The sequence below is a fragment of the Quercus robur genome, chromosome 12 (genome assembly GCF_932294415.1).
Source record: "Quercus robur chromosome 12, dhQueRobu3.1, whole genome shotgun sequence".
NCBI classification, from domain to species: domain Eukaryota; kingdom Viridiplantae; phylum Streptophyta; class Magnoliopsida; order Fagales; family Fagaceae; genus Quercus; species Quercus robur.
The window spans coordinates 22504034-22531682 of record NC_065545.1 but is presented as its reverse complement, the minus strand read 5'-3'; the positions used below and the strand labels follow the sequence as shown (position 1 = coordinate 22531682).

The 27649-nt window shown below is 35.9% G+C and overlaps 1 protein-coding gene across 5 annotated transcripts; it reads left to right on the top strand.

Annotated features, from left to right (window-relative positions):
• Positions 1-1067: 1067 nt before the first annotated feature.
• Positions 1068-24130, top strand: LOC126709304 (uncharacterized). Of its 5 annotated transcripts, XR_007649361.1 has the most exons (28): positions 1068-1237; positions 1435-1491; positions 3686-4055; positions 5021-5175; positions 6491-6730; positions 7283-7392; positions 7503-7580; positions 7661-7767; positions 8135-8229; positions 8319-8449; positions 8577-8680; positions 8763-8840; positions 9045-9123; positions 9318-9486; positions 10438-10508; positions 16050-16130; positions 16213-16283; positions 16623-16719; positions 16820-16879; positions 17230-17284; positions 17378-17778; positions 17852-18654; positions 18736-19633; positions 19743-20309; positions 20447-20505; positions 20858-21047; positions 23284-23548; positions 23690-24130. XR_007649361.1 is itself a non-coding variant. In XM_050409494.1 (27 exons), the coding sequence occupies exons 3-26, from the start codon at positions 3700-3702 to the stop codon at positions 21045-21047; spliced, it is 5055 nt and encodes a 1684-aa protein (XP_050265451.1). In that variant the 5' UTR covers positions 1068-1237; positions 1435-1491; positions 3686-3699; the 3' UTR covers positions 23284-24130. The 5 variants fall into 5 exon arrangements, 4 of the variants coding, with proteins under 4 accessions (XP_050265451.1, XP_050265450.1, XP_050265454.1 ...); XM_050409494.1 differs by having other exon boundaries at positions 23284-24130; XM_050409493.1 differs by lacking the exons at positions 23284-23548; positions 23690-24130 and having other exon boundaries at positions 20858-21427.
• The last annotated feature ends 3519 nt before the right edge of the window (positions 24131-27649 follow it).

Sequence of the window (27649 nt, the reverse complement as noted above, 5' to 3'; positions counted from 1 at the left end):
AGAACTCCAATTTTTATAACTTATATTTTAAAAATGCTCAATATTTCATTTTTTTTTTTTTTAAGGTGGGGGGTGGGACACAAAAAATTATCTTATTAAACATTCTTATAAGACATATCTCTCATAATATGCCTAATCAACCTCATATGTTGTGAGGAAAAAGTTTCAAGAGATATATTATTCTTGAATATACATTTTTCAAGACTCTTGATATCAATTTGAAATGCTTAAGAATTGAGACTCTTCCTACAAAACAAATAAACTCCCATTTATCTGATGTTCTAATTCAATTAGTCCATTAATTTTTACTCTTATTGCCAAATTAGTTTATAAAATTTAATTTTTTTCACAATATTCTCTCGTTTTTACACTGGCCATTCTATGCAAATCTATTAACAAGCAACTTATACACTTTTGTTTTTTTTAAAGTAAAAATTAACATACTAAATTGATTTTTATTTTTATTTTTTATAAATAGATTGAAATTCGGTTCAATTTAGGAGTATTGCACTATGCAATCCCACTTAGGCACTTCTTTAGATCATTTTTTTTTTAATTATAAATATATATATTTTTTACATTTTTAACTTTTTACTCACACATCTAAGTGTAATCACATGGTGTAATAGCTGATCCATTTTTTCCCCCTGGAAACACCTGATCAAAATCCTTAAAAATCAATTGGTGGGACATGAATTCAGTGGGCTCTGGTTTCATAACCTGTACCAAAAAGGGCAAAAAGAAATCATAACAGTGGGTCACAAAAATTAGAGCAATATCACAAATAAGGGAAAAAAAAAAAAAAAAAAAACCACACCATTTGAAATGACATAGATAACCCTCACTGTTCTAAATGAAATTTTGACCATGCTTAGTCCAAGGGTGTTATTGTCATTTCACATAAGTGCAGCCAATGTTCTCACTCTTTAATAATCTCATACCAAATACCACCATTTACAACTTTAATTCCTTTTAAAATCCCATTAATAAAAATTTTTTTTTTTCTCAATTAATCTCTTGCCTAGGAAAATTATTTAAATCCCTCCAATTTACACACCACCATTTTTCTCCTATGTTCACCAAAAAAAAAAAAAAAAAAAAAAACCAAAAGAACCAAAACAAAGAAGCCCCAAAATTTTATAAAAGGAAAGAGCGTTTCCTTTTTCAGACAATCAAGTGAAAACTCGAAATTATCAAAACCTCGTTCGTTGGTTCTTATCCGAACTCTCCATTTAAGGTAACTGCTATAAGGTCTTGTTTGGACACAGAATCGAACTATTTTATTTAATTTTTTAAACCGATTGTTCAGGTTCTTCTGCATGTGTACCTTTTGATTTGAGATCTTTATGCCTTTTTTTTTTTTTTTTACTTTCAAAATGTACCTGTACATGTGTATTTATAGGTGCTTTTTTTTTGCATTATGGATTCGGCTAGCTTTACCGTTGTAGCAAAATCAGCTTCTCTTTCACTTTGTTGAAGCAAATCCACCAGGTTCTTCAAATTTGTTTTCTATGTTTTTGTTTTTTGTTTTATAGGTTTGTTAGTTTTGTGTTTATAGTTGAAAGTTTTGTGTTTGGAGGATGGAGATTTTTGTTTCAGTTTGTGTTGTTGATGCTATTATATAACTTACAGTGTCTTGATTTATACACATATGTCACATACCTTGGAAAATGTTATTATTAATTTGTGGGATTCATTTCTTTGTTTGTATTTCTATGTGGGTCGTGTAGTGTATGTACTAATTCATCTAATTTAATCTAAACCCATGATTTTGCTTTTATTGAATGAAGAAAAATAAGAAGGGAAATTTTGAGGAAAAGGATTGCCTTTAAACTATTGAAGAATTTGACTGTGGTAAATAAAAACCTGCTATTTATACGGATTCGGGAGCTATTGAAGTTCGTGGTTACTTGGTGACAAAATTGGTACATTTATTATGGGTTGTGGTATTGGAAATATCTGAATGTCATATTTCTTGATCTTAGATTATGGAAATAGAGTTATTTCATAGGGTTTATCATTGTCACCTCTGGCTAGTGCTAGTAAATGAAAAGGCTAATGGTTGACAAATGAGAAATGGTTTGCTTTAACTATTAAAGTTTTATAGACTAACTGCTAAAGCTTTATAATGAAACAGATCAATAGACTAATTGCTAACAATCTGTACTTATTATAAATAAATGGTAACAGCTTAGAATTAGAGTAATCAGGGTATTTAACATGATATTGGGATAGAGGTCTTGACACATCCTCCCGATTATATTTAACACGTGTAAAAGATATTGAATAATGACTTTTTGATTATGGCACAGTCCTAGAATACTGGAAACATACAATGGAAGAGCCAAAAAAAGAAAAATCAGAAAGCAGAATAATTAGCATCTAAAGTTTAAACAATCCAAAAACTTTATGAGGCTTATAGAATTATATGCATTGGCAGCTAACATCCTATCGTATAGGGACCTTAAAAGTAAAAATTTTAGCTTCACACAAATAGCTCATTTCTCTTGAACGTAGCTGCATTCCTCTCTCTCTCTCTGCATTAAAACTAATTAAATAGCTTTCTAAATTATAAGGATACCCCACTTGCCAGAATGCTCCTTCCAATGTGCCAATAGCTTAATCGCTGATCTCAGCATAACCAAACTCTCTCCAAATAAACAAAATACAAGAGTCCACAATTCCCAAGCAATTATACAATGTAGAAAAAGATGATCCACTAACTCCCTGGTTGACTTAACATGTGACATCAGTCCTGTATTTATTATAGTCATTTTCTTAAATTATCTTTTGGTAAATTTCCCCAAAGTGACTAACCAAATAAAAAAGTTACTCTTGGTAGCACTCAAGACTCTCCATATACTTCTCCATGTAAAAGAATTATCAACCCTGATCTCTTTGCCTTGTAAAACTCTTGACTTGAAACCCATGACTCTTTGAAGGGGAACTACACTAACTTGTCTTCTTCCTCCTAGAGAATTCTGATAGAATATAAGTCATCCATAAAATCTTCACAGATTCTAACTCACAATGAATACATCCATTTGACAATTCTGTATTGATACATATGGACTTCCTGTATACAAATTGTGGAGATTTTTTGCTGTCTAGCACTTCATGTTTCTCTTTCTGGGTACTTAGTCTTTATAAACCATGAAAGTTCAACTACCTTTGATTATCTTTTAAATATTACTTTTTATTTATTTATTAATGATAACGATATTTTGGTAATATTATTTAAGGAAACCAATATGTTTGAAGTTGGAGGGTCTGTTTAGATACCGCTTATTTGCTGAAAACTGAAAACTTAGTGTTGAAAACACAGTGACAATAATTTTTAAAGGTGTGAATAGTGCTGTGGGACCCAGAAATGTATGGGTATGCGCGTTTTTGTGTTTTTAGCTGGGTCTTGAACAGTGCCGTGGGACCTAGCCAAAAACAAAAACGCAAACGCAACGCTAAATCATTTGCACGCAAATGCACACGAAATATCATTTGAATCATATTTACTGCGGTTGGGTTTTTTTTTTTTTTTTTTGGTGGGGGGGGGGGTTGCTCACACACACTCTCTTTTTTAAAGGGGTCTATTTGGCACATTTCATGCTCTTTTGTTTTGTCTACATATATCATTTGGATCCTTGAAAGTGATAAATAGTATTGAATCGGCATTTTTGGGTTTTTTCAGGTTGAATTCATTATATGGATATTAGGAAGTGCATATCTCCTACTGTTGCACCTTCTCTTACCATGGTGCCTTTGAAATTTTCAAATAGGCTGCATGAGAAGGCTCAACCTGAAAAAGAACAGGGAGCTACTGGTCAGGTTGTTGAGTCTGGAGTTGATATAGACCTTAGAGAAATTTACTTTTTGATTATGCATTTCCTGGCCTCTGGTCCATGCCAGAGGACTTTTGAGCAATTCTGCAATGAACTTTTAGAAAATCAACTTCTTCCTAGAAGATATCATGCCTGGTTTTCAAGGAGTGGTGCACACAGCGGGGATGGCGATGATGATGGCATCTCTTTTCCGTTGAGCTACCATAATCTAGTGGAGAGGTATACATGCTTGTTATATTGTTCTACCCTATTCAAATTCTAAATTTATTCATGTTAACAATAAAGTAACAAGGGATTGGAAATTTTTGCTTATGGTTGTTTTCACTTTTCATTTTTATTTTCTAGTTCATATCCTATGTCCCTGTTTCCATTGAGTTCCATATGTTTAATGTTCTGCTGTAAGTCATCTGTAATTTTCATTACTATAGGCTGATTGAAAGTTCTAATTTGAAAATTCCTCACTTAAAACCTAGTTTACTCCATGGAAGTCTACTGAATAAAGGGCAAATTATGGGAATTTTCTTTTTTTGTTTCTGAAGATGACACTGACCTATCAGTTGTCTTTCCCATTTCCTTGTTTCTTTTCCCTAAATCACACTGCCTGGCCATGTTGTTGTTGTCAACGTTGCCCATTTGCTATTACTTCTTGTATAGCTTTTGCTTTCTTTTTCCATAATATATTTTTCCTCCAGAATTGGATTTGCCTCCTACAGAGTCATTGGATTGGGTGTTTAAAATTCATCTCCTAATTGACTCAGTTATAATCTAGACAAATGGAATATTAGATGGTCAAACTTTTTAAGAGCTGGTAAGTGAACGAATACCAAAAAGAGTGGATGTGGATATTGTTAATGCCAAACTTGAGGGCATAGCCATGTATTTTAGAGCTCTGCCAGGCAGTTTTGCCTTTTTGGTCATATTTGTCTGTTTTCACAACCACTGTAACCCTTATGAATCTGGATTGAATCCCAGTTCTTGGTTGCAACCACCAAGAGACTTTATCTTGGAGCTATCTGTCTCTATTCTGTGCGAGGTTTCTTTGGCTGCACTAATTTATTCTTGCTTTATATTTATATATATATATATATATATAGCTTTTTAATTAATTTTTCTGATGCATCTCTCATATTACTTCCATATGCTGTATAAGATTTAATGTATTTGCCATTTTTGTAAACCTCTAGGTATCCTCACATTGAGAAGGATCACTTGGTAAAGCTTCTGAAGCAACTAATAGTGAGTGCGGCCCCTCCTTTGCTTGGCAAGGTTGGAGGAAACACTCCCAATGCAGCTGATGTTCCTACGTTACTGGGAACTGGTTCCTTTTCGCTTCTGGATTGTATGTGATATAATATAGTAATTTAGTTGCTCTCATTGATTGTCTCCCCCCACCCCCCCACACCAAATAGTTGTTAGAACTTTAAAACCATGGACAACGTGAATTTTTACCATGAAAATTTAGGCTACATATGGTTTTGTTTCTATTAGATTTTGTTTCGTTGAGTTGAGTTGTTCTCACTAAAGAATTATAACAATTATTAAAGGCCTTGATGATTACTGCAGCATAACACCTATATTTGTCAACTCCTTGCTACATAAAGTTTCCTTTTTTGATTGACATTGTGACCTGTCTTCACAATATGTTGTACTATCCTGTGTTGAACGTCCATTATAAACTCCAAATTTCTAGTATTATGCTTTTATTCTATCAAATTTTCCATAAATAAAGAAAATTACGAAGACATTTAATTAATGCACAACAACTTCCGCAACTTGTTTTTGAAATAACGAGCCAGAAGTGGATTTACTTTGACATCACATTCTTGAACTTTTTAGGTAGCATCTTCAAAGTCCATCATCACCCTTTGCTTCTTTGAAGTTGCTTTCCTTACCCAACTGTATCCAAGTATCATAAACCTAAAGCCACAATGTTGTAGTATGCATGTGTAAGAGCAGATTTTGGGCTTATCTTGTTTGCACCCTTATCTTTATATAAGCTGTTCATGGATTTAAAATCTTGGCCTCTTCATGTCTTTACTGGAATTTATTTCGTTGAAGCCTGTCTCTGCAAAGGGCTTTGGATAAATTTCTTGTTCGCCACTACAAGCATAACTGTTTTTTTCTTCCCACCTCGCTATCCTTGCTGAACTGATATACCCCAAAAAAGAAAACTTTGCTGAATTGGTCATGAAGCCTACTTTAAAGTAGCAACTGACTCCTCATTTGCACCTTTATTCATATTTCCCACTAAATTTGGTTTCCTCCTCTTTTTGTTTGGGATTTCTGTTTCAATTGGCGTTAATTCATTTGATGAGTAGGAGTGCCAATGAGCTCCAGCTCAAATGGCGCCTATGAGTAAGGTGAATGGTGAGGTTGTGGGCTGAAGACCCATCGAGTAAGTTGGTAACTTACCAATAGAAAATAAAGAAGAATAAAAGTGGCATAAGCCAATTTATTGCAAGGTGGTTTAACTTGATTGGAAGGAAAATTTGAAAGTAGGATGTAGTGATCTTGTAAAATTATTTTAGGTCTTTTTGATCCTGTCTAAGGAAGCATAGAAACTTATATTCACTATATGATACATTACATTATCTGTATACAAAAGATTTCATTATCTGTTTACTTATTTGAACTTTCCTTTCTGGCTTTTGCAGGTGGTAGGAATATGGAAACCAAGCAAGTTAAGCCTTTGCGAGCTTACCTACGATGGCCACACATGCAGGCTGATGAAGTTCGTGGGCTAAGTTTAAGGGAAATTGGAGGAGGATTTACCAAGCATCATCGTGCTCCATCTATTCGCTCTGCATGTTATGCAATTGCTAAACCATCAACCCTGGTGCAAAGGATGCAAAATAAGATGAAGCTAAGGGGGCATCGTAATGCTGTCTACTGTGGTATGGTTATCCCATTCTATGAGATCAAGTTACAACATGTCAGCAGGAAAAAAAAAAAAAAAATCTCTGGAAAAATGATACAGTAACTGGGTCACTGATGACGTTGAGTATTTCCGAGCATTTGTGATTTTACTATTTCTGTTCTTGATTTTAATGATTGCAATATTTCCCCTCCCTGGGGAAGAAAAACCTATCCAACAAAATATTTGCATTTTTCTTTTATATATATATATATATATAATTTTGAGGTTTCTCAAAAAAAAGGAAAAAAAAAAAAGGTGTTTCACAAATTGTACTTGTATTGTTTCTTTGGAAATTTTCTGAGATTGATGTACGAAACATATGCATTTTATTACTACTCTGCTGCTATTTATTCAGCACCCCCAGAAACTTTTGGTAATACGTGCATGTATGTATTATGTAACATATCTATTGTCCATCATAACATTTTCTGCAATATGAATCTGTGATTCTTATTGTCATAGTGCCAACTTTAGTACAACATTTAGTGGTGACAGAATTATTTTGAACAACTTTGCTTCTATCTTGTAGCCATTTTTGATAGGTCAGGACGATATGTAATCACTGGTTCTGATGATCGTCTTGTCAAGATTTGGTCAATGGATACAGCATTTTGCTTGGCTAGCTGTCGAGGACATGAAGTGAGTTAAGATTGTCCATATAATAAGTGGAGCTTATAATTTGATAATAAAGCCTGCTCTACTATTTCTGTATTTTTTTTTAATTTTGTCTGCTCATTGTATGATTAAAGGGTGACATTACTGACTTGGCTGTAAGTTCAAACAACGCTTTAGTGGCATCTGCTTCAAATGACTTTGTTATTCGAGTTGTAAGTATATCCTACCTAACATTTTAGTATGCTCATTTCAAATTCCTGGACATTTGATTAGCTCTTTCTGGCCTATTCAGTGGCGTTTGCCAGATGGAATGCCGATTTCAGTTTTGAGGGGGCATACTGGAGCTGTTACTGCTATTGTATTTAGTCCCAGGCCAAGTGCCATATACCAGCTTTTATCGTGAGCCCCATCTTCAGAGTTATTGCTCCCTGTTGCTTCCCTTTAGTTGTGCTGTTGATCTGCTGTTATTATTTGTGAACTAAAAATACTGATCAGTTCTGTTTCCTAGTTTCAAGTATTTTCATATTTTGTTCATTCTATGCACCTCCTAACACTTAACAAGCTCTTTGGCTTTAACAGTGATTTAGTGGAATTCTTTTTGTTTTTTTGATAGGTGATTTAGTGGAATTCTTTTCTTTTGTTATCATATCTGTGCTTACAACATTTGTAGGTTTCTTTAAAATGGGACTGCACACATCCTGTGTGTCAGCACATTTTCCTTTTCAATAAAATATTTACTTGTAAAAATAAAAATAAAAATTTGTAGGTCATCGGATGATGGGACTTGTCGAATCTGGGATGCTCGGTATTCCAACCTCAAGCCACGAGTATACATGCCGAAACCTTCAGACATTCTAAATGGTTAGATGATTGCTTCTACATTGTTGCTTATTAGTTAATTAATATTCCCGTGATATGCACTTACATAGGAACTGTGAAGTTTACTGCAGGGAAGAGCAATGGTCTGTCAAGTAATGGATCCTCCTCAAGTAATGGTCCACAGAGCCATCAGATACTTTGTTGTGCTTACAATGCCAATGGAACTGTTTTTGTTACTGGTAGCTCTGACACTTTTGCAAGGGTGCGTTCAAACATGCACCCTTCAATTAAGTTCATATGATTCGTCTACCAAAATTTAGCTCACTAGTATTGGTTACTTTGGTTAGATATCTTGTTGGATTTGTTCATCAAGAACCATGTACTTGCAGGTTTGGAGTGCTTTTAAATGTACCCAAGAGGACCTGGATCAACCGGTACCTGAGTTGGATGTGTTGTCTGGCCATGAGAATGATGTCAATTATGTGCAATTCAGGTTAGTCCACCCCAGTTAGTGACTGACCTTACATTTGATTTTTACGATGTTTCATATTATCTGTGCTGCTTACTTTATGCAGTGGTTGCGCTGTTGCCTCAAAATCTTCGATGGCCGACTCTTTGAAGGAGGAGAATATTCCAAAGTTCAAAAATTCCTGGTCTGTGAATATACCTGCATTTTTTAATCTTATTTCCCTTTCAAAATTTAAGTAGCCTGATATTGTCCCTTGGTTTTTATTTCCTTTCAAAATTTAAGTAATCTAATGTTATCCATTAACATATATTGTGATGAGCTTTTTCACACACCTGTTCTTGTTGTTAAATTTACTTAGTACCACTTCCTTGAATTATGATGTTCTCAGGTTTTGTCATGACAACATAGTTACCTGTTCTCGTGACGGCAGTGCAATTATTTGGGTTCCAAGACCACGTAGATCCCATGTGAGCCTATCTATGGTTTACCATTATAGTTTCCAAAGTTTTGGTGCTGTTCAACTTCCTTGAAATTTTGTTCTTCCAGGGTTTTTTGCACTTTTATTTATTTATTTGTTTTTAATATTGTTAAATTTGATGTAATAAACCATAAAAATATGTAGCATGTGGAATTTGATTCCCTCTCTATATCATCATTATAGGGAAAAGTTGGACGTTGGACACGGGCTTATCATCTAAAAGTTCCACCTCCTCCATTGCCTCCACAACCTCCTCGAGGAGGCCCACGCCAGAGATTTCTTCCAACCCCCCGTGGTGTTAATATGATTGTATGGAGTCTGGATAACCGCTTTGTGCTTGCAGCTATCATGGGTAAAGTACAATTTTTTAATTTTATCATGGGTAAAGTAAATATATTGAATTGGTACTTTACTGTAAAGAAAAATAAGATAAGATCCTCTTGTGTGTACCTGTCCTGGATCTTACCTCAATGAAGCCTTAAATCCAAAACGTGTAGATAATTTCAGGGGCAGTCATTTGCCATCCGGCTTTATCATCACCTGTTATTGTAAGCCATCACGTCTCTTCTTATTTGGTCAACCATCGTTGTGCAGACTTTTAGTAAATGAGAGAGAGATCCACCAGGGCAAAAATACTATAGATGCAAGATATAGAAGGGGAATGAATGCTTCTTTTTTTGCCATTTTTCGTCTTTCAATTTTTAATGAACTCACCCCATTGGTTGACGCTATACAATACAAACTGATATTCCTATCAAGGATCAGCTTCTCTGTTATCCTCATAGCAGCTTCAGAAGCAGATCACTCTCCTTTTTTACTGCATTCGTTGGCCTCCCTTGCACGACTGAATGATTGTAGTTACTTTTTACTTTCTCTTGTTTCTATTTTGTTCCACCCATGGCATCTTTTAGTTAAAATATTTCTATTCTACCATTTCATAAATTTTAGCCTCATTCAGTTTTTGTGCATCCTAAAATTAAGCCACCCAGCATTTTGTACTAAGAATTTTAGATTGCCTGTTAGACATCTTATTAAATCTTCTTTATCTTGATAAGTACTCAGCAATTTGTTTATTTTTCCCCCTTGGTTGTTGTGGGGTGTGGGTTGGATCCCCAGTTATTCATCTTGGTTTTTTATGGGCTACCTTTGCCCATTCTTGCTTAATTTTTTAATTGATAAGTATGCCCATTCTTGCTTTCTTCTGGATAGTCTATCAAGGATTTGCAAATTTTTTTAATTAGACAGAATCAGTTTTTATAACCTATTTTGGGTTATGACTTGTCTTTGGTACTTAACCATGCAGATTGCAGAATATGTGTTTGGAATGCTGTTGATGGTAGCTTAGTTCACTCTTTGACAGGTCACACTGAATCTGTAAGTGGTGTATTAATTTTTTTGAACCTGCCATAGGTAGATTTTGATAAACGTGATATCGATTATATACACAGCTCTTTTAGATATACAAACCAATTTTGGAGGTTATTTCTTACTTTTAACCCTATGAAAAATTAATCTTTATCAAGGCGCCCCCCCCCCCCCCCCCCCCCCCCCAACAAAAAAAACACACACACACACCTCCCTCTAGTAGAAAAAGACATTTGATCAAATTTTTTTTGGAGAAAACATATATATCGGCTTATTCAATTCTCCCTAACATATAACATATTATTGATATATACAGGTCTACATACAGTTTACTCTTTTGCCCCTAGTTTTATACCCATAACTACTCCCTCTCAAGCTAGAGAGTATATATCATACAATCCTAGCTTGTTACGTAATAAACCCAAACGAGTCTCACATAAAGCTTTGGTAAACATATCAGCAATCTGGACTCTTGTAAAAACGTATGGAGTAGCAATTACACCATCTTCTACTTTCTCCCGAGTGATATGATAATCTACTTTAATATGCTTGGTTCTCTCATGGAACACAAGATTGGAGGCAATGTAAATTGCTGCTTGATTATCACAATGCAGTCATAGGCAGCTTTTCAACAAATCTTAATTCCTCAAGTAAATGCTTAATCCACATAAGCTCACATGATGTGTGTGCCATGGCTCTATACTCAGCCTCTGCACTAGACCTGGCAACAACAGTTTGTTTCTTACTTCTCCAAGTAATCAAGTTTCCTCCCAAAAAAGCGCAATACCCAGTTGTGGATTTTCTATCTAATGGTGATCCAGCCCAATCAGCATCAGTGTAGGCTTCTACCCGTAGGTAACCGTTAGCTTTATACAAAAGACCACGGCCTGTATGTGCTTTAAGATATCTCACAAACCGAATAACTGTCTCCCAATGTGGAAGGCGAGGATCTTTCATATACTGGCTCAAAACACTAACTGCAAATGTTATATCTGGACGAGTAATTGTGAGATAATTCAGTTTACCAACCAGACGACGATATCTCTCAGGATTAGATAACAGCTCCCCTTGATCTTCATACAATTTGACATTAGGAACTATAGGAGTCTCCACTGGTTTAGATCCTAACAAGTTAGTTTCTTCCAAAATATCCAACACATACTTCCTTTGTGATAAACTGATTCCTTCTTTAGATTGTGCTACCTCAATACCCAAGAAATAATGAAATTTACCCAGATCCTTAGTTCGAAAGGAGTTTTGAAGGCATCTTTTGAAATCATCAATACCCTGCTTGTCATCACCAGTGATTATAATATCATCAACATATACTATCAACAAAATCTTTCCTCTATCAAAGGTATGAGAAAACTCAGAGTGATCAAAGTGGCAATGTCTCAATCCAAACTTTAACACTACTTCACTGAATTTACCAAACCAAGCTCTGGGAGATTGTTTAAGACCATAGATAGCCTTATGCAACCTACACACTTTTCCAAACTCCCCCTGAGCAACAAACCCAGGAGATAGCTCTGTATACACCTCTTCCTTCAAATCGCCATTCAAGAAGGCATTTTTAATATCTAACTGAAATAATGGCTAGCCCAAATTAGCAGCCAAGGAGATCAAAATCCGGACAGAAGAAATTTTAGCAACAGGTGAGAATGTCTCGGCATAGTCAACACCGTATGTCTAGGTATACCCTTTGGCAACCAAGCGAGCCTTCAAACGCTCAATAGAACCATCAAGAAAATACTTCACAGTATACACCCAACGACAACCAACAATGGTTTTCCCTAGAGGACGAGTAACTAAAGACCAAGTAGCATTTTCAGACAGGGCAGACATTTCTCTGCCTCCATAGCAGATTTCCAACCAAAAATGGACATAGCCTCCTTGATAGATTTAGGAACAACAGTAGAATATAAGGATGTGGTAAAGGCATGAAGGGATGAAGACAATTGACCATAAGAGACAAACCGAGAGATAGGGTGAGAGGTACAAGAACTCTTACCTTTACGCAAAGCAATTGGAAGAGAGGAAGGATCAAGAGGCGGATCACTAGGCGGGGAAGAAGTCTCTGTTGGAGGTTTCTGCTGACGACTATGTACCTGGAGTGGTTTCTAAGGAGATTCAGTAGGAGACACAGGTGGTAGGAGAGGAAGACAAGGAGGAGAACTGTCACTAGCAACCGAAGGAGAGAAATAGGACTGATATTCATCAAATGTGACATCAGCACTAATGAAACGATGACGAAGAGTAAGTGAGTAACATCGGTATCCCTTGAGTACGAGAATACCCAAGAAAAACACATTTAATGGATCTAGGATCAAGTTTGTCACTTCCTGGACCTAAGATATGAACATAGCACATAGAACCAAAGCTCTTAGGAGGTAGATGAAACAAAGGTGCATCAGGAGAGAGCACGATTTGACCACCTAGGACAGTGGAAGGCATACGATTAATTAGGTGACAGATAGTGAGAACAACATCACTCTAATATGATTTGCGTAAGCAACACCATTTTGTTGTGGAGTATGGGGGCATGAAGATTGGTGAATTATACCATGATCATCAAAAAAATTGAGACAAAGATGTATGAAAATATTCATGAGCATTATCAAACCGAAAAATACGAAGTGAAGCATTAAACTGAGTATTTATTTCCATATAAAATGATTTGAAAATGGAGTACAATTCAGACCGTTATTTCATAAGATAAAGATAGGGTGACTCTAGAATAATCATCAACAAAAATGACAACATACTAAATCTCAACAATGAGGGAGTGTTTATTGGACCCCAAATATCAGAATGAACTAAATGAAAAGGACTACTAACACAACTCTCACGCCTAGAGGCAAAAGGCACTCTATGGTGTTTACCCAATTGACATGCTTCACATTGTAAATACTCAATTTGACGATACGACGAAACTAATGACTTCAAATTCTGGAGAGATGGATGACCAAGGCGACAATGACGCTGAAGAGGCAAGATAGACAAATGAAAAGCCACTAAACGGGAAGAACCACATCGATCCAGGTACTAAAGTCCACCGGCTTTATGCCCTCCACCAATAATCTTCCCTGTCTTGAGATCCAGAAAGATACAATGAGTGGATAAAAAAATGGTAGCACAATTCAAAGTTTTAGTAAGCTTACTAATTGACAAAAGATTAAAAGGAAAATTAGGAATATATAAGACAGAAAAGAGAGAGATTAGGACCAAGATTGGCAATGCCCAAACCAAAAACTATAGTTGTTAAGCCATCTGCCAATGTAACATTGGAAAGAATACTAGATTGCTCAAGGTTAGAGAGTAAACCTAAGGTACTTGTCATATGATCAGTAGCACCTGAGTCAATGACCCAAGGGTCCTGAGTGGCAAGATAAGCAGTGGAAGTACTTTGTTGAGCCAAAGTAGTAGTAGAATCAGACGCAATAGAGTTGGAATGCAGATACAAGAGGCGATTGTACTCTTCCTCAGGAATAGAGACTACTCTGGATGTTGGTGGAAGTGATTGTGAAGGTGATTCTTCAACTTGAAAACTAGCTTGGTGAGCTGAGGGTTTACCATACAACTCCCAACAAAAGTCTACTTTATGATTCTCACCATGACAATAAGTGCACTTACGAAGACCACGTTCTCTACCATGACCCCATTGTTCACTACCACGACCCTCTTGGTCACGACCTCCACGACCTCGGCCCCCACGACCTCGACCTCCACGACCACCTCTATTACTCCCCGTATAAGTGGTAAAGGTAGATTTATCACCAGAAGGTAATGCATCAGTACTGGAGGAAGAGAAAGGGGCAATACTTGAGTCAAATAATGTGGCCTGTTGAAGTCTACCAAAAACTTCACTTAATGAAGGGAGGTTTGGACTAGCTAAAATTTGTGATTTTACCGTATTCAAACTTTTAGGCAATCCAGAGAGGAAGCGAGCAACATGCATAGAATCTTGTTGTTTCTTCATAGTTTTAACATGAGAGGAGATGGGTTGATAAATATTGAGTTCTTCACATACACCCTTAAACTTGTTATAGTAGTCTTCCAAAGACAAATCACTCAAACTCAAGGAGAAATAATTTTGATGAAGATCATAAATTCACTTCAAATTGTTAACACCAGAGTAAAGCTCCTTGGTTTGTTCCCAAAACGAGTTTAGCAGTTGGTAAGAAAACCAAACTACAAATAATCTTAGATTCCATGCTATTCCACTAGCAACTCCTATTTTGTGCATCTTCAGCTCTCCAATCAGCATATTTAGAGTCCGTAGATACTGGGGGTTCACTAATCACATAATCAAACTTCTTTCTACCAAGAAGAAACACTTCAACTGCCTGGGCTCACACATAATTACTTCCATTATGACTAGGACAAATGGAAGTAATGGATAACATATCAGGAGACAAGAAATAATTAGGGCCGTTTGGTAACGTTGTTTTAGTAAGGTTTGTATTTTTTGGAAATATGTGTGGGTGAAAAAGTATATAGAAATACGTGTAATGTTGTTTAAAAATTAAAAAATGTTGCTTAAACTACCATACCAAATGGCCCCTTAGTGGGCTGAACACCACTTTTGGTCTCCATAGCAGCCATCTGATCAACACGCTCACAATAAAGAAGAAACTAGTGGACCCGAAGCCAATTAACTACAACCAAACAAATAACAAATTCAACACCTAAGTATTCCAATAATCAGCAAGTCCAAAGGCCATTCACCACAGCCACTCCAACAAATCCCAAATATCTCCTCGGAAATACAAACAACATCAAACCAGCACCGGGTATGGATCAAACCACAAATAAAGTGCCAGCAAAGATTACCCAATCAGAAGATCAAAACATATCAGACTGAAACAAAATTTGAATCAACATTCCTCTGCACAGCCACACAAACAATTCCATAGCAATACGAAATATTTAAACTCAGCACTGTAAACCAACCCAAGGCTACCCAACAAAGAACATAGAGAGGCCAACAAGTAGAAAATAAAGACAAATCGGTACCCAAGGTTGGAATTCCGCCGATGGCACGAAGTCGGAGTGACGGCTGGTGGCGAAAAATTGTGCAAGTGGGTCGTCGGAGAAAGAAGACTCGAACTGGTTGGTGGTTATCAGCAGCAGAAAGTGGATGGGTGGTGGTTGTGGGGTTAACGGCAGAGCGGCTAACCTTGCTCTGATAACAAGTTTTGGAGAAAACATATATATCGGGTTATTCGATTTTCACTAACATATAACATATTATTGATATATATATGTAGGTCTACATGCAGTTTACTCTTTTGCCCCTAGTTTTATACTCATAACAAAAATCATACACTTAAAGTCAATAATCTCTTCTAATGTTAATTCTGCCATAAACGTTTTCTCATCTAGCTTGATGCTGAAAGTTTACACATACCTTCTGATATGGTTTATGCTATTTGTCCTGGTCTCTTGATCTGAAATCTTTTCTGCTCCATCTAATAGTTTTTCATCTAAATTTAAACTATTGTTAATTGGCTTTTGTGGCTTACTGTTTAATTTTTGGATTCTTGGTAGTCATATGTTTTGGATGTTCATCCTTTCAATCCCCGGATAGCTATGAGTGCTGGGTATGATGGGCGAACTATTGTTTGGGATGTAAGTTTCCTGGTTTTTAATTCTTGATGCTGATATATTGTTCTCAAAGTGCTTATTGTTTGTTGGTATATTGTGTTTCCAGATTTGGGAGGGCACACCCATATGGACCTATGAAATTGGACGTTTTAAGTTGGTTGATGGGAAGTTTTCCCCGTAAGTGAGCTGTTGAATATACTAGTATTTAATTTTGGCTATATTATTTTGGTTGGGTTGACAATGTTGACCTATTTGAACTATTTGACCCATTTCTCATCAGTCTCAATCTCTCACTCATATATATGTATAGCTGTTTGTGCTAGTTAGTTTGATATCTTCCAGCACTACCTAGCTGTAACTATCTTCATTAATAATCAATTCAGTGATTGTAAAATTCTTGTTAGCTGCATTTTTTATATTAAAATGTTTTGCTGAAATTTGGGTGATGATTCTGTATTTCTCTCCCAGTACTTAATCTGGCAAGATCTTTGTTATGAGATATTTTATATTACATAGGGATGGGACATCAATTGTACTTTCAGATGACGTTGGCCAAATATATTTGCTAAACACAGGTCAAGGCGAGTCCCAAAAAGATGCCAAATTGGACCAGGTACCAGAAAATTTCACTTCATAGTCACCCCTCCCCCTCTTTTGTAATAGGTAATATGGCAATTGCTTAATGACAATTGTTTGTCTATATTTTCTGACAGTTTTTCCTTGGGGACTATCGCCCCCTTATCCGTGATTCTTCGGGAAATGTTCTTGATCAGGTCAGTGACCACTTATTATTGCATTCTTAGGTGGTGAATTGATTTTCATTCCATACTCAAGGAAAAATTGAACTGATATTCCATGCATATCTTACCTTCATTGTGTGCAACATTAGACATCAAATTTTGATAGTTGGGAATCCTATCTGATCTCAAGCATTTTCCTTCTCAATATTTTTGTCCTCTTTGTACAGATTTATGGCAGTTTTTTTTTGTTGGGAAACTGGCAGTGTAATTAAATTTCAGAAATATAGGATCTTGAAGTGCCATTAGTGCAAGACTAATAAATTGTCAGATATTTAATGGACCATATTTTTGTGTGTGTGATTATCTCATTACATTTGATGCAGGAGACTCAGCTTCCTCCACATCGCAGGAATGCTCAAGATCCTCTTTGCGATTCAAGTATGTTTATGGCTCCTATCTGTGCATTTTGCTTTAACATTATCTTTCTGAAAAGCATGTCTTCTCATTTCATAGATTGATGGGTAATGCCAGGTATGATGCCATATCCGGAACCCTATCAGAGTATGTTTCAGAAACGTAGACTTGGTGCATTGGGCATTGAGTGGCAGCCTTCATCAATAAAATATGCTGTTGGTCTAGATTTCGGTCCTGCTCAGGACGATCATATGCTGCCCTTGGTAGATTTGGAAAGAATGATTGAGCCACTACCAGAGTTTATAGATGCCATGTACTGGGAACCAGAAAATGAAGTCATAAGTGATGATACTGATTCAGAGTACAATGTTGCTGAGGAAAATTCCAGCGAAGGTGACCATGGAAGTATAAGTGCCAGCTCTTCTAGTGATCCAGAGTGCAGTGCAGAAGACAGTGAGGTTGAACACAGTCATAAAGATAGCCTTCGCAGATCGAGAAGGAAAAAACTCAAAGCTGAAGTAAGTGGTGCCTTCAACTACACTGTTTATATTCTTGTTGTGCTTACATGAACAGACTCTTACTTTTTTTCAGGTTGAGTTAATGACTTCTTCTGGGAGGCGAGTCAAGAAAAGGAATTTGGATGAGTGTCATGGCACTATATCAGGGAGTAACAGAATGAAGAAATCAAGAAGTAGTCGGAAAGTTTCAAAGAGGAAGTCTTCTAAAGCTAAGATTATGAGACCCCAGCGAGTTGCTGCACTCAATGCCCTGAATATGTTTTCTCAAATCACTGGAACATCATCAGATGAAGAAGATGAAAATGGGTCAGAAAATGATTCATCAGATAGCGAGTCAGTGCTCCAAGATTCGGACATCCAAAGCAATGAGTCTGATGCAAACTTGCAGAATATGCAACAGAAATGTACTAAAGAGGAACATTCATCATTGGATGAGTTAACTGATGTAGCCAAGCTTCGAGCATCTTCTGAATCTCAATCAATTGTTGGAAACAAGCGAAGATTGGTCCTAAAGTTTTCACTTCGTGATTCTAAGAAGCATGTGTCTCCAGAAGACACAAGATTAAAATGTGACAATGAGGCTGGTTTGGTTAATCCATTCTCTAGATCTCAAGAAGCCACTCGAGAAGACAGGACAGATCAAAGCTCCATAGATCCAATGTCATCTTTCACTGATATAATTGATGTGGAGCTTTCCCAGACTAGAAATGATTGCATGGATAGAGTGCAACATGGAAAGGCTGAAGATCATTTGGAGGCATGCACAGGTGATGAGGAGAATAAGAAGAGGTGGGGAGATGTCATGCCCAGAGATGCATCTACTGAACTGAATGCAAATTTTGATGTCCAAAAGGAAAACAGCACTGAAGTTAATGGGTATGTTAAGCCTGACAACACATCTGTAAAGTTTTCAGCTAGTAACTTAATTGAAAATCATGGAATTATGTTCTCTTGCAGGGATGAGAAACAGTTTGGAACTGACAGGTCACAGAATCTGGACACTGCAAGAAATAAAGATCATGCTTATCCTGATGGTGCACTCATATCTGAGTCATTATTTGAGTCATTACTCCCAGGTGACCACCAACCAAAAGCCGATGCTTCTACGGCCTCATTTAATGGAAATTTCAACACAGGGTACATAGACGATTCACTGGAAATAAATAAAGTTGTTGGCACAAACCACTCAAATGAACCAAAAGAAGATGCTCCACTTAGGTCAACAAAGTTAATAATTAAGACAAAGAAAAGGATAGTGATGGATCCCAAAACTCCTTCCAAACTGAAATTTGTTACTGCTGTGGAAGACCAGTCAAGTGCTAGAGGTGTTTTAAAACCAGAAAGTCAACTGTACAGGGATCCCAATCTAGTTTTGAAAGTACCAGAACAGGGTGAAGCTACTGGCAGATTACGGCATTCATATTCAGACATTAGGATGTCTGATGCTGCTTATGGAGATGAAAATACAGCTGTTAATGACCATCATGATTTGGAAACTGATGTCATTGAAACTTCTACTGATGCAATACGTAGAACAAGATCCATGAAGATGAAAGCAACTTCCCGGGATCCAAATGCTGTGAACCGAAACTTTAAGGTGCGAAGGGGCCACACATCAGAGGGCACATCTAGAAATGCAGAAAACCTCTCCTTGGAATTTTCTGGCCAGCTTCTTCAAAGATCAAGATCTACAAGATATCAACGTGGTGGATATAATGATAATGAACCAAGTTTTTCCACTCGAAGAAAACCAAATTATTCTGTCAGGAAATTATCGTGGCTTATGTTGTCAGAGCATGAGGAGGGCTACCGTTATATTCCTCAGCTAGGCGATGAAGTTGTATATTTGAGACAGGTAATGCCTCATTATTCTTAATTGATAGATGGTGCTCCTCTATAATTTGGCTTTGATTCCAGCTTTCTGTAATTGCTGCTTACAGTTATATTTTGACTTCGTTTGTCAGGGCCATGAAGAGTTTCTAGAATCAAGTGACCCACGGGAAGTAGGTAATATGAGATCAAGAAATAGAAATTTGAGTGCTGTGGAAATTTGCAGGGTTGAAGCCCTTGATTACGGCTCACAACCAGGTTCTGGGGAAAGCTGCTGTAAAATCAAACTTAGATTTGTAGATCGCTCTTCTGTTGGGTTTGATAAAACGTTCAAATTGGTTCTGCCTGAACTGATTGATTTCCCTGATTTTGTTGTTGAGAAAACGCGGTATGATGCTGCTATTGGGAGGAATTGGACTCATAGGGATAAATGCCTAGTTTGGTGGAGAAATCCAAATGGGGAAGGTGGTAAATGGTGGGAAGGTCGAATTACTTTTTCGAAGGCCAAATCTGAAGAGTTTCCTGACAGTCCTTGGGAAAGACATGCTGTATGCTACAGGAGTGATTCTGGAGGTAACCATCTACACTGTCCTTGGGAACTGCACGATCCTGACAATTCATGGGAGCATCCCCATATTGATGACAACATAAGAGATAAGCTCCTGTATTATTTTGCTAAATTGGAGCAGGCAGGAAATAAGGTAATTTTGTCTTAAACTTCTTATCCTGATTTGTGTTTGATTTGGTAGAAAATTGGCATGTAAAGCTTAAACTATGATTAAGGGAGACAACCACAGATGATTCTGTTAGTCTCAAGGCTCAATTGTGAATCTTGCAGGATGCTTACGGAATTGCAAAATTGAATCAAGCTGCTCTGAAGTCAGAATTCTGTAACAGGTAGAAAAGTGTTAGATATTGTTCCTCATTCTTCATTTTGGTCTATTTACTTAACTGCCGATCTGCAAAATTGCCTCTTGAACACAACTGTGATTTATTACTTTATTATATGCATAAGCACTAAATGCCCATCCCACCATTCTTTTGTAATTAGACAAATAGCTTCATGTTTTCCCTTGTTCATCAACGTAGTCTACCATATAGCCTGTGGAGATTATATATATATATATATATATATATTTTCTGTTTGTAGCAGGCATGGGTTGTGGGGATATTCTTTGATTTGATTCATTGTTGAGAGAAACTTGAATGTGAACAATTTGTGATCCTTGGCTTTGTGGAATTTGTGCAGGTTTCCAGTTCCGTTGTACCCCGAACTCATTTGCTTGAGGTTAAAGAATGACTACTATCGGAGCTTGGAAGCTGTGAAACATGATATAAGAGTGATGCTGTCCAATGCCGAGTCTTACTTCCCAAATTCTGAGCAGGGTAGGTTGAAGCGCCTGTCAGATTATTTTGACAGGAAATTGTCAAAGTTGTAGGTTAGTCCAAAAAACAAGCGTATTTCTTGATCTTTGTGTTCTGCCTTTTTTTGTTTTGTATTGTAATTCATTAATCCAATTTTTGAAAAGCCAACCCTTGTAGTAGTTTTAAAGGAAAGGAAGATGCCTGAGCCCTAAGGTTGTGGAAAAGGTTTAATGTCTTTTGTATCAGATATTTATTATTGTATATATGTACACATCATGATGAAGAGGAAAATGGATTAGCAAGGTTGAGGAGCTTACTTTTGTATCCTCACTTTCTAGAGCGGAAGAAGAATACTAACTTGTAGGGTTACCGTAGTGGTATAATTGTTTCTGTAGTCATATTGTTTCTATTTTCTATTTTGCTTCTATGTCATTATAATTATTATTACTATTTACCATGTTGTTTTATATGCTTATATATTCCTCCGTATCTATAGCTTTATATTCTTCCTATTTTACTACATACCTTTATTACTATTTGCTATATCATTTTATATACATAGTGTCTTATATACCTTTTTCTGGTGTTCGGATTCCATTGCCTCGACACAGACTATTTTCCCAATTTAAGCAATTAAACCCTGAAACTCATCTATACAAATATTCTCTTCAGAACCTACTCCAGAAAACATAGCTGCTGGTAACTGTATAGTTGTGGCAATTGCTTGTAGAGGCAAAAAGATATTAAGAGAGGTTTTGCTTGTTCTACAATGTTCTCAATTGGGTTTATATGATGTTAGCTCTAGGTATTGGGTCTTATAATCTTATTGATCCGCTTTATTTCATTTGATTACTTATGCTTATTCAAAAGCATTATTGTTTTTAGGATCCGGATCAATCATATAATATATTAGATATTCACAGTAAAATTCTTGAGTCTCGTCTTCAACGTTTAAGAGAAATTAAAAAAAAAAAGAAAAAAAAATTGAGCGTAAATAAACAGAAGAAAAGAGCCCATTTACCCCAAGGTTGGTTGATTATTCATGTCATTCTAGTTTGAAAAAGAATCTCTTTTAGCCTTTTGCTGAGTTAATTACCACAAAAAATGGAGTTACTATCAAGTTTGTAACGCTGGTGAAGTTGCTTTTGATGGTCAAGGACAAGAAGATGATCCTTAATGTCGGAGGTATAAATATTTTTAGAGGTGATGATGAAGTTGACGATGATAGTGACAATGAAGACTACGAAGATAATAGTGAAGGTGAAGACTACAATAGTAGCAATGATGAAGGTGGAGCTATTGAAGAACCGACCTTATATTTAGGAAAAAGAATATATTTGAAGGGGATGATCAAGAGGGAATAGATGGAGATGCTCAGAGATAGTGACAGCAGCTATGATGAGGAGGATGATGATAATAAATACAATTGTGCGTTTAGTGATGATGTTATAGATGATGAGATTGTAATGTTCGAAGACATCATCTTTTATGAGGGGATGTTATATGCCATTAGCATTAAAGCAGTGCTCTATGTATGTGACATTAGCTGTACTCAAATTTCTTGGAGAAAATTGCGGACACAGTCACTAATAATGAATCCAGAGCATGATGATCATTTGGTCTGCAAGTATCTGGTGGAATCGAGTGGTGAACTTTTGATGGTTTTAAGAATTTGGGAACACTGTTTTGCCTCTAAGACTGGTAAATTCTTGGTATTCAAGTTGAATGTGTCAAGTGAACCAGCCAAGTGGATTAGAGTGGAAGGCATATATAGGTGATCAAATGCTATTTTTAGGTAAAAATCACTCTAAATCTATTTTAGCGATTGGATTCCTAGCAGGCTTTAAAGGGAATTGCATTTATTACACTGATGACAGAACTGTCTCTTCATTCACACTAGTTTATCAACACAAAGAGAAGCTAAGGGTGTTCTGCTTAGATGAATACAGAAACAAAAAGTTTCTTCCAAAAAATTATCAATCTTTCATTCTCCCTCATTCACTCAAGAATCCACATTTTTTTAACCCTTTCAGATAGCTGTAATAACTAGGTCCCTTCAGTCTATCCAAAAAAAAAAAAAGGTCCCTTCAATGGGATATTGTACTTAGGGGTAGTGTTTATTGCACACTGTTTGTAGTGTGTGATAGATTTTTCCCTTCAAGGTGGAATTTTAAATTATAAACTCATCTGTTAATTTTTAATTTGGGAAAAAAATTAAAAAAAAAAAAAATTCTTGTACTTTTATCATTTTGGTAGAACATAATTATAATAATAATATTATTATTATTGTTGTTGTTGTTGTTGTTGTAGGAATGTTAAACCCAGCGATATATGTCTATGTGTATATTGGGCCGGAGGCCTAATCCGAGGACATGAAGTAGTCCGAGGAGGGGCGAACATAATCAGAGGAGTTCGTGTTAGTAAGTGAAGTGGATAGTTTTGATCATATGGGTCCATGAGGGTGGTCTGAGGATGAATCCCTCCTCGGTTGAGCAAAACCGAGGTTCGAAGTGGTGGTCTATCATCCAGGGTAACGTTCCAAGGAATTCTATTGATATGGATAAGTATCACAGAGGTACAGAATAGAGGAAAGTCCTAAAATATCTAGAGAGAAAATTGCTACCTTCGTATTAAATACTCTACACCTAACCAATTGACTGCATTAATGTGGAGGTGATACTTAAACAGTAATTTTCAGCCTTACAACTACTAACAGTGATTTCAGGAAGGTGTTGATGGGACAAGGATCAAATACCAGCAATCTGCCTTACACTTGGAGGGTAAAGAGAAAAGAAGGAAGATAGTATAAAATAGAAAGAAGACCCTGAAGAGAGGGATCGGGAAATTAAGAGAAAAACATTGTAGCAATTGAGAGTTGAACTTGTAATCAAACTTGAGAATTAATATATAAGAACTGATCTTCTCGGACTGTGTTGAGGATGATTTTCTTTAGATTAAACCAGTTTATCTTCACTTTCTTGTCATCTGGATCCACTCCACTTGTTGTCTGACTCATTAAAGCCCAGTTTTCCAATTTATTTTCTACAAATTCATTGTATTGGGTTCTTTGGGCCTAAGTTCATACTTCCTTGGGCTTGGGAGCCAAATTGTGTCCTTACAATTATTATTGATAGAATTTTACTTTATCTTAATTTAAGTGTATAAATTCTCTCTTGAAAACTTAAACTCTGGGTCTTTCCCCCCTCTTTACCACAAGAATTTATACTTGTGGAACAATTATTGCACTAAAGGTGTGTAGTTGTAAAACTTATTATTTTTTTAATGGTAGGCTCCATTTGTTTCGACATTAATGTTTTCTATAAAAAAAAAAAAAGAAAAAAAAAAGGTTTTACTGCATACAAGGTATGTGGCAACTAAGGGTGTGTAGCCAACCCATCAACTCACCAAAACCAACTTGGTCCAACCCAACCCGTCGGGTTGGTTCGGTTTTTATGGGTTGGGTTGGGTTATGAATTTTTTTTTTAATAGTGGGTCAGGTTGGATTCGAGTAATAATAATTACAAATCCGCCTAACTCCACACAGCCATCTATATATTTAAAATATAAATAATATATTTAAAAATATATTATGTAATTAATAATTTTTTAATTTAATTTTTTCCCCTTATTCGGCTCTTCCTAGTTCCTATATAAAACTCAATTACCTTGCAACCCCAACAATCTTATTTCTCTTTGCCGCCTCTCACTCCCACTCTCCCAATCCACTCCTATTTGTTTATAACTGAGTTGGGATACTAGTTCATTTATATTTTGTTTATCAACTCAGTTGTATATATTCTGTTTATAACTAAATTGGAATACTAGTTCATGAATATTTTATTTATCAACCCAAGTGACAAGTGTGATATATTTTTTTGTGATCAATTTAATAATAATAGTAATAAATAAATAAAAACTATCCAACCCATGGGTTCAACCCAACCCAACCCAACTTGATTCATGTGGGTTGGATTGAATCTCTGTGATGGGTTGGGTTGGATTTTTTTAACCCACCATGGTGGATTGAGTCGAAAAATCTCCTCAACCCTGACCCATGCTTACCCCTAGTGACAGCAAAAGGAAAGGGACATGTGTTTAAGGATTATGTGCAATGCACATTACCTGGTAGGCCTTAGACACTGGTCCATTTCTTTTTGTTGCCACATATCCCCTGTATGCAGCAAAATCTTTCCAAAAAAAAGTCATTTTTCAAAATATATTTTTGAAAAAATATCTCATTTTACTATGTTTGCTAGTAACCTCAAAATAAGAGTTATTTTCAATATTTTTCATATTGCTGCTTAATTTTATTGAACATGATGTGAGATTACGTTGTTTTTTGAAAAATTTTAGCACAAAACAATTTCTAAATAATAACCCATATTTTTAATAGGATTTTTCATTGACTAAAGATAGTTTTTCTATGACTTATTTTTTCTAATACTACCAAATACATGAAAACATGAAAAATTATCTTCACAAGAAGTTTTCATTGAAACAAGTTTTTTTTTTTTTAAAAACAATTTATTTTAGTGTTTATTATTAAAAATTTGACTCCTCCTTAATTGACAATCTATATTGAATCGCTTTCTAAGTTAGAGGAATTTTTCTTGTCAACATAAAGTCTACTCTTATACAATTTTGCTTAAAGTTTTGGTTGGATAGTATACGTAAATGTTATTATGAATCTTCTTTATTGTTGGTCTCGTAAATTAGCTTATGCTGTTAATATCAAATTTACGCATCCGTCCTTGTTCAAATTTCATACATGTACCTCCACTAGAAAACTGTCCATTTGTATAGGACATGGTTTATCTTTAAACTGTTTGGGAAGAAAATTTTTATAATTCACTACATGAAAAATTGAAGGATTATTTATGTTACTTTAAAGAGTCACACAGTTTGTTTAAATAATTTATTAACTCTTGTAATACACGTGGATGATTGTATAAATATACACCTAATAAGTTGAAAAAGATTTCTCTAAGCTAATTTGGAAGAAAACTTTTTCCATTTGTATTTTACAAATGGCTGCAGTTGGGAAACTTTCATGAATGCTACATAAAACCTCATACATGATACAGCCTATATTCTCCTCTTACGTCTTACCAATCAAAAGCAGTTCTGGAGACCTCAAACCCAATGATCTATCATTTCAGCCTTATTAAGCAGCATAGATCAGATTGTGTGAAAGCTTTTATTAGAGCAACGCAGCAAGCATATGATTAAGGTAGGTTTGCAAGGGTTCAGGGTTATTCACAGCCTAACCAAATTTGTCATCAGCATGATGAAACAGTTGTAGCGAGTGCAAAAAATCTACTCTCCTAGTCCTCAGGAAGTTTTTCAGATTATACCCTTAATATCTCAGCAGAAAGAGTAAAGATTGTGAGATTTTTCATTTTTGTCACAAACATACATTGGTACTAACGAGCTTAATTACTTGTGGATGAGTCTGACACAACGTATTATTCATCACTTTTTTTTTTTTTTTTTTTTTTTTGAGAAACATTCATCACATTGAATGCATGAAAGCACTCGGTGTGAACATTCATTGGTTTTAACAAAAGCCTTAGATGAGAGTGAGACCCCCCACAATAGAAGTTGGAACTAAGAAAGAGATGCGATTGAGAACCTAACTTATCTGTAATGATCGACTAGAAGATGATGAGGGAATAGGTGGAGATGCTGTAGCTCTAGAGCACAATGCAATATTCATTGAAAGCAATAAGCAATGACAGAGACAGAGAGAGTATTGCAAGAAACAGAATAGTCGTCAGTGTGTGCGTGTTTTGTTCAAGTAAGAATTATAGAACAATTGTGGTTAGTGACAAACTGGATTTTGTCTTTGGTGGGCCAAAGCATGAATTAGAAACATTTTACCATAGAATGAGAAATTTACTAAGATTCAGAAATAAATTTTTACATGAAAATCCAAACTATGTTTTCCAATATTCTTCTAATTAAAAAACCAAAAAAATAAAACCTGTACAATGATCCAAGAAGAGAGACAACTGAAAATAGTTTTATCCAAATGTCTTAGCTATATTAGCACCTTATGGGTTCCAAATATTATCGCAAATACAATAAGTCCAACGGAAATTAATGATTGAGAGAGAGACAGAGAATCGTAGAGGTGTACCAGTGCAATCGTGGCTTATAAAAGAAGTGAACATTCATTAAAGGAGCTTCCCATACATTTTTTTTTTTTTTTTTGGGGGGTGGGTTTAAAAAACCATACTGAATTATGTTAACTTCGTCTTCTTGGATTTCACGTGAGTCTTCTCAGGGTTTTCAGTATCATCTTCTGAAGAGCTTTCAACAAGTTCATCAGGAACATCATTAGGGACATTATGTTTGGTGATGAATTCCTTCAATATGCTCATGCTTTCCTCTTTCATTGAAACCAATTGATCGGAAAGAACACCCTCATTCTTGCAAACAACATAATTAGTTGCAGGCCCAAGGCAAAGTGTGACTCTAACCCGATGCTTGGGAGGAAACAAATCATTAGATTCAGCCTCCATCATAGCCTTAAAATCTGCATGTTAATCAGTATAAAAATAGATTTTATTTACTGGTCTTGGGCACAAACAACTACATATCAAACCAACAATAACATAAACACATTGACCACAATTGTGACAGGCAGACATCAAAGTGTGGCTTTAAAACCCAA

Excerpts from the sequence above, each read along its gene's own strand:
- LOC126709304 (XM_050409494.1), top strand. The coding sequence starts at position 3,700 with ATGGATATTAGGAAGTGCATATCTCCTACTGTTGCACCTTCTCTTACC. Across the intron at positions 6,731-7,282 it reads TCGTAATGCTGTCTACTGTG|CCATTTTTGATAGGTCAGGA; the intron begins GTATGGTTATCC and ends TCTATCTTGTAG. Across the intron at positions 19,634-19,742 it reads AAGTTGTATATTTGAGACAG|GGCCATGAAGAGTTTCTAGA; the intron begins GTAATGCCTCAT and ends TTCGTTTGTCAG.